General features: G+C 44.9%; 1 protein-coding gene across 5 annotated transcripts in view; it reads left to right on the forward strand.

The window, feature by feature from the left end:
• Nucleotides 1-1,284: 1,284 nt before the first annotated feature.
• Nucleotides 1,285-14,015, forward strand: part of CEP192 (centrosomal protein 192) — a 94,847-nt gene continuing 82,116 nt past the window's right edge. For all 5 annotated transcript variants that reach the window (XM_067015684.1, XM_067015685.1, XM_059039850.2 and 2 more), the window contains exons 1-5: nt 1,285-1,380; nt 1,672-1,840; nt 7,225-7,395; nt 8,083-8,208; nt 13,525-13,700. In XM_067015684.1, the coding sequence (XP_066871785.1) occupies nt 7,229-7,395; nt 8,083-8,208; nt 13,525-13,700 (469 nt within the window). In that variant the 5' untranslated portion in view covers nt 1,285-1,380; nt 1,672-1,840; nt 7,225-7,228. The remainder of the gene's footprint in view (nt 1,381-1,671; nt 1,841-7,224; nt 7,396-8,082; nt 8,209-13,524; nt 13,701-14,015) is intronic.

Here is a 14,015-nt window from a genome sequence, read left to right on the forward strand (position 1 = left end):
AGTTAAGGATAGGAGAGACAGAATGGTCTTTGTATGATAAAATGGAATCAAGGAAGGGTGGGTGTCTTATTCATTTTTTAAAAAAATTTGTTTTATTTATTGTTGGCTGCGTTGGGTCTTTGTTGCTACGCGTGGGCTTTTCTCTAGTTGCACAGAGCAGATGCTACTCTTCGTGGCGGTGTGCAGGCTTCTCATTTGCGCTGGCTTCTCTTGTTGCGGAGAACAGGCTCTAGGTGCGCTGGCTTCAGTAGTTGTGGCTCGTGGGCTCTAGAGCGTAGGCTCAATAGTTGTGGCGCATGGGCTTAGTTGCTCCGCGGCATGTGGGATCTTCCTGGACCAGGGCTCGAACCCGTGTTCACTGCATTGGCAGGCAGATTCTTAACCACTGTGCCACCAGGGAAGCCAGGGTGGTTTATTTTTTGCAGAGAGATGCAGCATTTCCAAAGGCAGAGAGAAAGGAAGAGAGTGAAGAGGGCATCCAGGAATGATTGTTGAGCAATATTTTGGAGGAGGTAGAAAGTTAAGTGATAAGCAGATGTCTTTTCCTACCAGGCTAAAATGAGGAGTAGGGACTGTTGAACTCCCAAGTGTGCTTCGTCAACATTCAACAGCTATTCAATGGATGCAGTTAAGGAGTTAACTTTGTTAAAGAGAACTATAGGGAAGAAATTCTGAGATAAAGAAAAGTGAAAGGTGTGGTTTCAGTAAAGCAGTAGTTAGAGCCGCGTGGTGAGCAGGCGTTGGTGATGGGACTTGTGGCCTAAGGAGAACGGGAAATGGAGGAAGGTAATTAGGGACACACCGTCTCATCTCCTCGCCCCTTTTCAACCGGGACCAACCTTACTGCGCCCCATGGGCGACTTGGTGTAGCGCGGACCCCGGGGATGACTTCCTAACCGCAGCACTGTCGGTGTAAACGTGCGGCAGGTGACCACACGTCAGTATCCGCTCCCGTAGGGACAGTGCCAACACTTCCGAACGCGGGGTGTGTCAGATGCCAGGTCCACCTGAGGTAGTTGTCTGTGCTCGTCTAAGCACCAACGCTCTGCAGCACCAGGTCAGACGGGCGTGGCGTCCTGCAGTGGGCGAGGCGCCAGGCGCGGCGCATCCGGGCCGGGCGCGGCTTCCCGCTTCAAATCCGGGATGCCCGCCCTCGTCCAATCAGCGGGCTCGCCCCTTCGCGCCGTCCAATCCAAAGCCGGCTTGGAGTCCCCGCCCATCGGCCCGTGTCGCGAAACGACGTAAACCCGAGGGGCGCACGGTACGGCCGGCCGCCGTGTGGGGACGCGCGCACGCGCAGTGGTGGAGTCGCTGGACACCAGACTTCTTTGCAGCAGACGTTCCGCTGGCTGGGGGCTCGCGGCCGGCGTCGCGGCCTCGGTGAGGGGTCGTCCGGGGGGCCAAGGGCGGCGGGCGGGGCGGGCGAGTCTGGCTGACGTGAGAGCGGGGTCTCCGGGACTCGGGTCTTTTGTCCGGGGCCTGGTCCCTGTCTCCCCAACGCGGCGCTCCCCGCTCGCGGGCCGGGCCGGGCCGGGCGGGGGTGACGCGCTGCTGACCGGCGGGTGCGGCCGTGTCCCCTTGGCTCCCGGCCTCTTGCGGGTCGTTTCACGGAAAAACGGGAAAGGTGACAGTGTTTGAAGTCGCTTTGCTTTTGTTTTCTCCCGACGGCAGACTTTGTTCGCAGAAGCATGAGGTCCCTTTCGAGACCGTCGCCTGGAGGACAGTTGTTTTCATGACTGCTTTCACTCGCTGTTACCATTTTGAGGTCATTCGACTGGAGTTTTTACTGCTCCAAGGTCAACTTTTCCTCCGGATTCCAGTTTTTAGGGCAGAGTTTACGGTAAGCTTTGAAAACTGTTATGCTAGATGCCTACCTAATGGTAAAGCGTATCTTAGAATGTTGGGGAAGTTTGATTTTGGCTTTTTCCCACAGCTCACACTTGTAAGTGTGTTCAGTTGTGCACGTAGGCTTCCAGTCGACAACTACAGCAGATGATATTTTATGTATCCAGGCATGAAATTAAAGCAATTAAATATCAGTAAACTCGAGCAGGATGTTTTGAAGTTACTGCTTTAAGGACATACCAAGAGAAATCCCAAAGCTGGCTGCTTAGTTCAAATGCAGTAAAAGGAAAGATAATATTGTATTGTCTTCGTTTTAGTTCAGGAGGAGGGCTGGGTAATGCAATAGGGACGGAAGTTAGGCCATCTTCCCTTCTAGGAAAGCTTTAGGAATGTGGCATGTCCATAGATGGCTTAGAACAAGTGTAGTCCGTTCTGGAAAAGAGAGACTGGGCGTTAGATTACATCTGGAGGAATCTTCCCCTGGATTGTGTTACTGTTGCACCCACAGCAAAGCTCTGTTCCTGCACTTAGCACTGTATCATAGTGGGTAGGGATTGTCAGCTTTCTGAGGGGAGCCACCTTATTTATTGTTGCTTCACACAGCCAAGCAGAGTGTCTTTCACTGTTTGTTTTTGATAATGATTGTTGCATGAATGATTTTTGCTTAATATCTGGATTTTCTTGGATTTGATTCTTTCTAAGTGGAGATAACCCTTAAAGAGATGGTATACATTTTGATGTGGTATATATATTTGTAAGTGAATGAGTAACTTAGTAATAACTACAAGACTAGATGTGAGGAGGCTGCTTGGAAGACTTGTGTAGGAATTTATTTTATTTTTTAAAATATTTATTTATATATTTAGCTGCACTGGGTCTTAGTTGCAGCATGCAGGATCTAGTTCCCTGACCAGGGATCGAACCCGGGCCCCCTGCATTGGGAGTGCAGAGTCTTAGCCACTGGACCGCCAGGGAAGTCCCCTGTGCAGGAGTTTAAAGATTGATGGATGATAGGCAAAGTTTCTGCTCTTAGGGAGAAATCTTTTCAGTGGAAAAAGACAGACAAATACGAAAACAGACAGTGATCAGTGCTGGCAGAAATTAAAATGACTATGGACTCTGGGGAACATTTGACTTCATGATAAGGGATCAATCCTCTTAGAAGGTGAGCTTTGAACTGAGGTGAATGTCAGGAAGGAGCTAGCTGTGCAGACATCTAGAAGAGTATTCTAGGCCCTGAGATGGGGAAGGGCTTGAGTATTATAGGAACAGAAAAGCCATTATGTGGTGAGTGAGGCTGGGGTGTGCAGATGAGGTGGCTCACTGAAGTTTTCAGGAGGAGTATGGTACCTAGCTTATCGTTTACAATCCGTTTGATTGCCATGTGGAGAATTAATTGTAGAGTGGCAAGAATTGGACTGTGAAGACTGGTTAGGAAGTTTTTCAGTAGGGTAGGATGGTAGTAGAGTCAGAAAGATGTAGAATGACTCAGGGATTGTTTTAGACAAGACCTGTTTTGCCCTCAGGAATAGGCTCCACTAGGTGTGTTTTGATTGGCAACAGTGTTTTTACTAAGTGTTTAAATGGGTTCAGGTGGAGTCTGTATTTTCCTGTTGTCTGACCATGTGTGTTCCTGAAGGCATTTGAGTTGAGATTTGTCTGTATAAGATGTGCACTGTGTGACAGAGCTGAGGTCAGGATCCTGGGTGTCCCTAACTTGGAAGGGGAGGCTGTCAGGTGAGATGCTTGGCTGTGAAGAGAAGGTGGTGCAGAGGTGCAAAGGAAGGGTGGGCACAGGTTTTCCACCTCCTGTGTACTGGTGTGGGAGAGTTTGAAGGTGTTTGTAGAAATCGAGAAGAGGAAATGTAGATAGTTAGACATGGAAAACACTGGGCTGTGGTCTGAGAGGAGGGTGCTTATGTGATAGCTGGTGATAAGTTTGCTGGGTTTGACCCAGTTTGAAAATCTTCATTCATTCAGCAAATTTATTGAGGGTCTACTCTGTGCAAGGCACTGCTCTAGATAGGAATTCACTGGTAAAACAGGTCAAGTCCCTGTGCTCATGGCACTTACATTCTAACGTGGGGTGAGGAATAGTTAAACTGGTGAACTATATAGCACTACAGAAAAAAGGAAGCAGGGCAAGGAGATTGGCATGCTGAGCCTGACTGTACACGCTGGTGGGAAAATGGACATTTACACAGCGACGTGAAAGAATTGAAGGCGCAGGAGCCTCCGTGGGTTCCAGGGATGGCAGCGAGGTCAGGGTGGCTGGGGTGGAGGGAGCAAGGGAGAGGAGCAGGAGGTCACAGGTCAGAGTTACTCAGTCCCCCGTTGCCAGCAAGACTGACTTTCTCAGTCAGATGGGAAGCCAGTGGAGTGTTCTGAGCTAAGCAGTGAGTGTTTGGCTTGTTTGACTGGGTAACCTGAGTGTGTGGAGGGTAGTCTGGGGAGGAAGATAGAGGCTCTTTCAGGGAGGGTCCCGGTCGGAGAGGGTGTGGCTTGACCATGGCAGTAGCAACTGGGAGTCGTGAGAAATGGCAGGTTCTGGTTATATGGTTGTGGTGTAGCCATTGGGATTTGCTGAGGGATTGCACACTGACGGTTTGGTCTGAGCAGCTAGAGAATGGACTTGTCGTTTTCTCTGTGGGAAAGATAGAAGAGCAGGCTTTTCTTGAGGGGGTTGCAGTGAGATGGAATCAAGATTGATGTTTTAGGTGCTTGTTAGATACCTAAGTGAACATGTCAGGTAGGTAGTTGAACATCTGAGGTTCAGGGGAGAGACCCAGGCTGGAGATACTAGTTTCATATGGGATTTAAAACTTTCAAACTGAGGGCACTCATCCAGAGAGGCTGGGTAGATGGAGGAGACCCAGGAGCCAGCCCTGGAGCCCTCGCTGTGTGGAGGTCCGGGAGAGAAGGAGGAGGAAGAGCCTACAGCGGTACTTTGGAAATCAGGTGAAGAAAGTATTTCTGTGAGGAAGGAGTGTGAATTCGATTCTGTTAGGTCCAAGACGAGAAGGACTGAAAATTGACCATGGGGTTATGGGTTTGGCAACAGGGAGATCAGTGGTGATGTTGACAAGCCCTTGGTGGGGCTGTGGGACGGAAGCCAGCTGGGAGTGGGCTTGGATGAGGGGTGGAGCTTGGAGACTGGTAGTGACTTGTATTGGAGGTCTGGGTGGTGGAGGGAGTGCGGATGTAGTTGGCGGTAGCTGTGGGGGGATAGCAGGGCTGAGGTCGAGGAAGGCTTCTTGTGCTCATGGGGAGGACTGCCCCGAGAGATGCTACGGTGTCGAGGAGGAGAGGCAGGTGTTGGAATGGGAGGGCTGGGCTTCTGCCAGGAGTGTGGATCCTTCATCTGTGATCCAGTAAGTTTAGTAGGTTTCTAGTGGTCTTAAGGCTTTTCCTACTTTGTAGAGTAAATTAGCCCGCCCATAATATCTAAACTCACACGTCAGTGATTTGCCACCGACCCCAGCACAGTCCTGCATTGTCGTCCATCTCATCAGTAGTGGCAGCTCTTAGAGTATCCGTCCAGGTGCTAAGCCCTCTCCCTTCCTCTCCTTTCAGCTGATGGGATCAGGCCAGAATTCCTAATACACCATTTAAGGCTTGTAGGATCTGGTCCCGTGGTTTTACTCACCCGTTGCTCGAATATGGTGGAGCACCTGCTATGGCCACCACACCCTTAGCACTTAGAGCAGAGTTTGGAGCCATACCTGGGCGCGAATCTTACTAATTGCACAACCTTGGGTCAGTTTAGCTAGTTTAATCTCTGAGTTTCTTCTTTTGTAAAATGAGGATAAGTGAGTTAAGGTAGTAGGTATGCAATAAATTTTAATTCTTTTCCACCATTGCTATGTTTATTTGTCACCTTTAAAAGGCCTCTTATCTCATACTTTGCCGGAAAAGTGCTGCTCATTCTTCAAGGTATAGGGCCAATATCCTCTCATTTCTTGAGTCTTTCCTGATTTAATTATTTTCTTCACTGAATTCCACACAGCCCTTACATGATAAGCACTCTGAAATATTTTTGAAATTGAGTAACGTCTCCTGAGTTCTGAGATCAGGGTCCATCGAATGAGTGGCCAGCATGCACTGTAGGTTCTCTATCAGTAGTACAGACTGTGCCAGTGTTTTCCAGACTTAGCCTTTGTGTGCCACTTTTACCATTTTTGCCTTGTCCATGTGCCAAATATACTTTATTTTATTTTATTTTTTTATTTTTGTCTGCGTTGGGTCTTCTTTGCTACGTGTGGGCTTTCTCTAGTTGCATAAGTGGGGGCTACTCTTCATTGTGGTGGCTTCTCTCCTTGTGGAGCACTGGCTCTAGGTGCATAGGATTCAGTAGTTGTGGCATGCAGGCTCAGTAGTTGTGGCGCACGGGCTTAGTTGCTCCACGGCATGTGGAATCTTCCCGGACCAGGAACGAACCCTTGTCCCCTGTGTTGGCAGGCGGATTCTTAACCATTGTGCCACCAGGGAAGTCCCCAAATATGCTTTATGTAACTTAAATTTTTTCTTTGAACAGACTCACTTTTTTTTTGGTGTTGTTGGCTGCACCGCACAGCTTGTGAGATCTTAGTTCCCTGACCAGGGATTGAACTCGGGCTCTCAGCAGTGAAAGCACCGAGTCCTAACCACTGGACTGCCAGGGAATGCCCTAGACTCACTTTATTTATTTGTTTGTTTGTTTGTTTGAATTTTTTGGCTGCGTTGGGTCTTGGCGGGCTTTCTCTAGTTTCGGCGAGCAGGGACTACTCTTCGTTGTGGTGCAGGGCTTCTCATTGCAGTGGCTTCTCTTGTTGTGTAGCACGGGCTCTAGGCACGCGGCTTCAGTAGTTGCAGCACTCGAGCTCAGTAGTTGTGGCATGCGTGCTTAGTTGCTTCAAGGCATGTGGGATCTTCCCCAGCCAGAGATTGAACTCATGTCCCCTGCATTGACAGCTGAATTCTTAACCACTGCGCCATCAAGGAGGTCCCTAGACTCACTTTTTAAACCATTTATTCATCCTTAATCTTTGAAATCAGGGACTAGATTTTGCTAGTTCTATTTATTCTATTCCCTGCTAGAATGTGTGCCCAGCTTGTATGACGTCCAGAAATTGTCTGTATATGCCATTAGTGTTGTGCCTTCTTCGATTCTTTATTCGATAAATTCAAAATCCAAGAGTAAATTAAGCTGTTGTTTCATTATTATGTTAATTATAAGAAGATAGTTTGATGTTTATATTCTCAGCTATAGTATCCCCTCTTAGAGCTGTTCCAAAAAAAGGATTTTATCAGTTTTCTAAGATTTATGGGACTTGTACTCTTAGTCGTTTGAAAAAGTTTTATGGTAATATATGATTTATAAGAATACTTTTATTGTTGCAGTGAGATGGAAGATTTTCAAGGTATAGCTGATGAGTCATTTCCAAGCTTTTTAACCAATTCATTACTTGGTGGTAATAGTGAGATTTTGGAAAATGTCACTCTTTCTTCAAATCTTGGCTTGCCCGTTGCTGTTTCAACGCTTGCTAGAAATAGATCCAGCACTGATAACAGGTAAGAATTGTTTGAACAGATGATTTTTTTTAGATTCTTAAAGCCTGCTATACACTGATACTTCTGTGAAATTTTTCAGCCAAGCTTGAGCTTTAGCTTTATCTGTATCTGAGGCAGATGACCATTTATGTAAAATCAACATAAAAGATAAAACTATCTCTTTCCTATTCTATCACCTTATCAGTGGTGGGTGGGTAGGTTTGGGATTGAACGCCAGTGACCTTTTGGCCTACCAATGGTCTTTCTGTCCGTGGTATATTGGCTTTGTATTAGTTCAGCCTCCTGGTGGCTGGTGATTTGAGCTGCACCCCCAAATGTGATGTGTATAGTTCACTCATCTTGTGTAACGTGTAAAGTTTACCTATGCCTGAATATCTAACCACTCTCCCGTCCTCCTAACCTAAACATTCTATATGGAGCACCATCTTTACCTTTGGAATGAAGGGGTTGGATGAACTCTTTAAAAACTTTTAGCTTTAAGATTTCCACAACTCTCGTGTTTAATACACACATTCTGCTGCTGCACAGGTTTCAAGTGCTTTGCACAAAAGGTGATGGTTTTGAACATTGGGGATCCTATTTGTTTTTACCCCCTGGAGGTTGGTTTTACAGTCATACAGTCCTATGTCATGGTGAGTTTTACATGTGTATAATTTAATTATTAACAAAACAAAATTTTGTGTATAGGAATTCTGATGTCCAGGCATCTTATTTAGTGGAAGGGAAGTTTTCAGTTCCATCAGAGTCGTCTCCCAGTAGCCAGAGTGAAGCTGAACCAAAAGAGAGGTTACAGCTTGTCTTCCCGGATGATGAGTGAGTTCTTACTTCATCTTGCTTTCACTGTGTTAAGAGTGAGTCTCACGTAGTCTTGTGAGAAATGAACACGTCGTGATTGTGTCCCTTATCGTTTGTAAGAATTTTAACAGTTTTCTTTGTATGATATTAATTGCAAACATTTTTAGTCTTTCAAAATCTTTTTCTGATTCCAAGAATAATACATGCTCATTGCAAAAATTATAAAATACAGGCAATTATAAGGCAGACAACAAAGGCCTGTCATCCCAGTAACTGGAGAAGAGACATTGATTATCCTCCCCCGCCCCCGTATGCGGGAGAGGCCCGCATACCGGAAAGTGAATAATCAGGAAGTGAATAATCAGGAAGCCCTGATTATCTTTTTTAGTCTGCTAGACTATTTTCTACGCACATGTACATGTACATATGTATTAATTTTTTAAACAATAATAGGATTAAACTGTACATACTGTTTATAACTTAAAAATTAATGATTGTGTCGTTTTTCCATTACAATTAATGTAGGTGTGGATCATAATGTTAATGGCTGCACCATGTTAGGCACTTAATAATTGGAATTTTACTATTGTAAATTTAGTGAACTTCCTTATTTATACATACATTTTGCATCTAGTAGGTTATTTTATTCAGATAAAATCCTAGGATCAAAATAGCTAAGTTAAGAATATTTAATTTTAGGGCTTCCCTGGTGGCGCAGTGGTTGAGAATCCGCCTGCCAATGCAGGGGACACGGGTTCGTGCCCCGGTCCGGGAAGATCTCACATGCCGCGGAGCGGCTAGGCCCGTGAGCCATGGCCGTTGAGCCTGCGCATCCGGAGCCTGTGCTCCGCAATGGAAGAGGCCACAACAATGAGAGGCACGCGTACTGCAAAAAACAAAAAAACAAACAAACAAAAAGAATATTTAATTTTAAAGACCACTGCGGATTACCACATTGCTCTTGGAAGATTTGTACCAGTTTACATTCCCATTAGATGTGCATGAGAATGCCTGCCTCTCTGAGCCTTCCCTGACATTTGGTGGTGTTATTTTTGATCCTCAATTTTAAATTAATTAATTTATTTATTTATTTATTCCTTTTCTTTCTTTCTTCCTTTCTTCCTCCCTTCCTCCCTTCCTCCCTTCCTCCCTTCCTCCCTCCTCCCTCCTCCCTCCCCCCTCCCTCCCTCCCTCTCTCCCGCCCTTCCTTCGTTGGGTCCTTGTTGCTGGGCTTTCTTTAGTTTCAGCGAGTGGGGGCTACTCTTCATTGTGGTGCACGGGCTTCTCATTGTGGTGGCTTCTCTTGTTGCGGAGCGTGGGCTCTAGGTGCGCGGACTTCAGTAGTTGTGGCTTGCGGGCTCTAAAGCATAGGCTCAGTAGTTGTGGCACACGGGCTTAGTTGCTCTGCAGCATATGGGATCTTCCCCGACCAGGGCTCAAACCCATGTCTCTTGCATTAACAGGCAGATTCTTAACCACTATGCCACCAGGGAAGCCCCTGATCCTCAATTTTAGAAGTAAAAGAATTTATACACATGCCTAAGTGAATAGAAGATAAGTCTGGAAGGCTTTACACCAAAATGTAAATGGTGGTTATGTCTTGATGGCGGTATTACAGGCAGTCTTAAAGTATTCTGTTTGAATTCATAATTGAGTATTTATGGAATTGAACATAATTTAATGTTTATTCATTACCTATATTTTTTTTGTGAATTGCCTCTTGACATTTAGATATAAGCACTTTCTATATGTTAAAGTTGTTAACTCTGTATATTCATCTTCTCAATGTGTTTTTTTGTTTTCGTTTTATTTATTTCTTTATTTATTTTTAACATCTTTATTGGAGTATAATTGCTTTACAGTGTTGTGTTAGTGTCTGCTGTGTAACAAAATGAATCAGCTATATGCATATGTATATCCCCATATCCCCTCCCTCTTGCATCTCTCTCCCACCCTCCTTATCCCACCCCTCTAGGTCGCAAAGTACCAAGCTGATCTCCCTGTGCCATGCAGCTGCTTTCTACTAGCTATCTGTTTTACATTTGGTAGTGTATATATGTCAGTGCTACTCTCTCACTTCATCCCAGCTTACCCTTCCCTCTCCCCATGTCCTCAAGTCCAGTCTCTACATCTGTGTCTTTATTCCTGTCCTGCCCCTATGTTCATTAGAACCATTTTTTTTTAAGATTGCATATATATGTGTTAGCATACAGTATTGTGTTTTGCTCTTTCTAACTTATTTCACTTGTATGACAGACTCTGGGTCCATCCACCTCACTACAAATAACTCAATTTTGTTGCTTTTTACGGCTGAGTAATATTCCATTGTATATATGTGCCACATCTTTATCCATTTGTCTGTCGATGGACACTTAGGTTGCTTCCGTGTCCTGGCTATTCTAAATAGAGCTGCAATGAACATTGTGGTACATGACTCTTTTTGAATTATGGTTTTCTCAGGGTATATGTCCAGTATTGGGATTTCTGGGTCATATGGTAGTTTTATTTTTAGTTTTTTTAAGGAACCTCCATACTGTTCTCCATAATGGCTGTATCAATTTACATTCCCACCAACAGTGCAAGAGGATTCCCTTTTCTCCATACCCTCTCCAGCATTTATTGTTTGTAGATTTTTTTTTTTTTTTTTTTTTTTTTTTTTGTGGTACGCGGGTCTCTCACTCTTGTGGCCTCTCCCGTTGCAGAGCACAGGCTCTGGACGCCCAGGCTTAGCGGCCATGGCTCACGGGCCTAGCCGCTCCACAGCACGTGGGATCTTCCTGGACCGGGGCACGAACCCGTGTCCCCTGCATCAGCAGGCGGACTCTCAACCACTGCGCCACCAGGGAAGCCCAGGAACTTATTTTATAACTGGAAGTTTATACTTTTTGTACCCCTTCACTCATTTCTCCCCCCACCCCAGCCTCTAGGAGCCACCAGTTTGCTCTCTGTATCTATGAGCTTGGTTTTTTTGTTTGTGTGTTTTTAGATTCCATTTATAAACAAGGTCGTACAGTATCTTATCTTTCTCTGTCTGACTTACTTCACTAAGCTTAATACTTTCTAGATTCATCTGTTGTGAATGACAAGATTTCATTTTTTATGGCCTAGTGCTATTCCATTGTGTGTGTATACACACACACGCACACACACTATATTTTCTTTGTTCATCCATTGATGGGCACTTAGGTTGGTTCCATATCTTGGCAATTGTAAATAGTGCTCCAGTGAACACAGAGGTGCATATATCTTTTCCAGTTAGTGTTTTCATTTTTGGATAAATACCCAGGAACGGAATTGCTGTATCATATAGTAGTTCTACATTTAATTTTTTGAGGAACCTTCATGCTGTTTTCTACAGCAGCTGCACCAATGTACAGTCCCACAACAGGGTAGGAGGGTTCCCTTTTCTCCACATCCTCATCAACACTTGCTGTTTGTTGTCTTTTTGATGACAGCCATTCTGACAGGTGTGAGGTGATACCTCATTGTGGTTTTATTTATTTATTTATTTATTGGCTGCATTGGTCCTTCTTTGCTGTGCACGGGCTTTTTCTCTAGTTGCGGCAAGCGGGGGCTACTCTTTGTTGTGGCACGCAGGCTTCTTATTTTGGTGGCTTCTCTTGTTGCAGAGCACGGGCTCTAGAGCACAGGCTCAGTAGTTGTGGCTCACGGGCTTAGTTGCTCCGCAGCATGTGGGATCTTCCTGGACCAGGGCTCAAACTCGTGTTCCCTGCATTGGCAGGCGGATTCTTAACCAGTGTGCCACCAGGGAAGTCCCTCATTGTGGTTTTGATTTGCATTTCCCTGGTTAGCAATGTTGAGCATCTTTTCATGTACCTGTTGGCCAGCTCTATGTCTTTGGAAAAATGTCTATTCAGGTCTTTAGCCCATTTTTTAATCAGGTTGTTTGTGTTTTTGCTATTGAGTTGTATGAGTTCTTTGTATATTTTGGGAGTTAGCACCTTATTAGGTATATGACTGACAGATATCTTCTCCCATTCAGTAGGCTGCCTTTTCATCCTGTGGTTTCCTTTGCTGTGTACCACCCCCCCCACCTCTTTTTCTGTTTTCTCTACCACGTGACTTTGTATCCATTTATAGCCTTTCCACCCACCCCTGGCTTTTGTTTGTTTGTTTGTTTGTTTTAAATAAATTTATTCTATTTTTGGATGCGTCGGGTCTTCAGTTGCTTTGCACGGGCTTCCTCTAGTCGAGGTGAGCAGGGGCTACTCTTCATTGCAGTGTGCGGGCTTCTCATTGTAGTGGCTTTTGTTATTGCGGAGCACGGGCTGTAGGCACACGGGCTCAGTAGTTGTGGCTCGCAGGCGCTATAGCACAGTCTCAGTAGTTGTGGCACACGGGTTCAGTAGTTGTGGCTCACGAGCTCTAGAGCACAGGCTCAGTAGTTATGGCACATGGGCTTAGTTATTGTGCGGCATGTGGGATCTTCCCGGACCCAGGCTCGAACCTTTGTCCCCTGCATTGGCAGGCGGATTCTTAACCACTGCACCACCAGGGAAGTCCCCTCTGCCCTCTGTTTTACTTACGTCTGTTTGATTGGCGTGAAGCTTTCCTATACCTGCCTGCGTATGCACCTTTGGATTAAGTGATTGGCTCTCTGTGTATTACAGCCGCAATAGAGGTGGAAAAGCTGGGAGGAAAGTTAGAGTTTGCCTCAGGGGCAGAGAGTTAGGGCTTGGAGTCTGTGAAAGAACCATTTTCATTTCATTCATCCTGGCCAGATTTAAGTCTGGCCCTGGGTTTGTCACATGATGAATTTGTTGCATTTAGCAGCTTTTTCCTGAAGTTCCATTTGCTGGTGAAATGGCTGTGGTGAGCGGGGACAGACCCAAGAGCTTTTGCAATAGGTTGGGTGGAAAGTTGCCTTTAAGGAAGAATCTTTCCATCCATAGAAACAACAGAGGGAAATGGAAGATGATGATGGAACAGTGACAGGGGCTAAAGTACAGCTTCAAAGCGTTTGTAGTTCTGAGCAGTAGCTATTTGGCAAATATACAGTATCCTTTAAGTCTGTCTTGTTTCTTGAAAAGCCTGAGCTTTTCTCTAGATGTGGTGGATTCACAGATACTTAGTTGGGAAAGAAGAAAACTCTGCCTCTTATCACTTGAGAGGCAGAGTAGCAATATATTTGACTTCGGTAGATGTAAATCACTGGACCCAAAATGATGGTATCGTCCCCAGAACGTCTGGCTGGTCCCAGAAATGTTTCTTTTCACTGTATCCATTTTTTCTTTTTAAGAAATAACTAATTAATGGATATTTACACCTAAGATAACTAATATTTCATTATTATTCTGTTCCCTAATTTAAAAGTTCTATCTCTAAGAGAAAGAATCAGACAGAAGGTCGACATTTGTCGGGTGCTGTCCTCAAAGAGTCAACTTTTCAAAGTGATAGAGAAAGAACGGAAGAGGAGCACGTTAGAGCTGCAAAACCCTTTCAGAACCAAGAACCTTCTGATGGGATTTCACCACTGGAGCAGGAGCAAGGTACTGAACTATTAGAAATCATTCCTTAATGTATATATTTTAATTTCCTTTTTAAAAATCTTTTTTTAATTGAAGTATAGTTGATGTACATAATTCCAGAAGTTACAGGTGTGTAGTATGGTGATTCACAATTTTTAAAGGTTATACTCCATTTATTATAAAATATTATAAATATTGGCTATATTCCCCATGTTGTACAACATATTTTTGTAGCTTATTTTATACCTAATAGTTTGTTCCTCTTAATCCCTTACTCCTGTAATGCCCCTCCCCCTCCTCTCTCCCCACTGGTAACCACTATTTTATTCTCTGTCT

This window comes from Kogia breviceps, chromosome 15, assembly GCF_026419965.1.
Source record: "Kogia breviceps isolate mKogBre1 chromosome 15, mKogBre1 haplotype 1, whole genome shotgun sequence".
NCBI lineage: Eukaryota > Metazoa > Chordata > Mammalia > Artiodactyla > Physeteridae > Kogia > Kogia breviceps.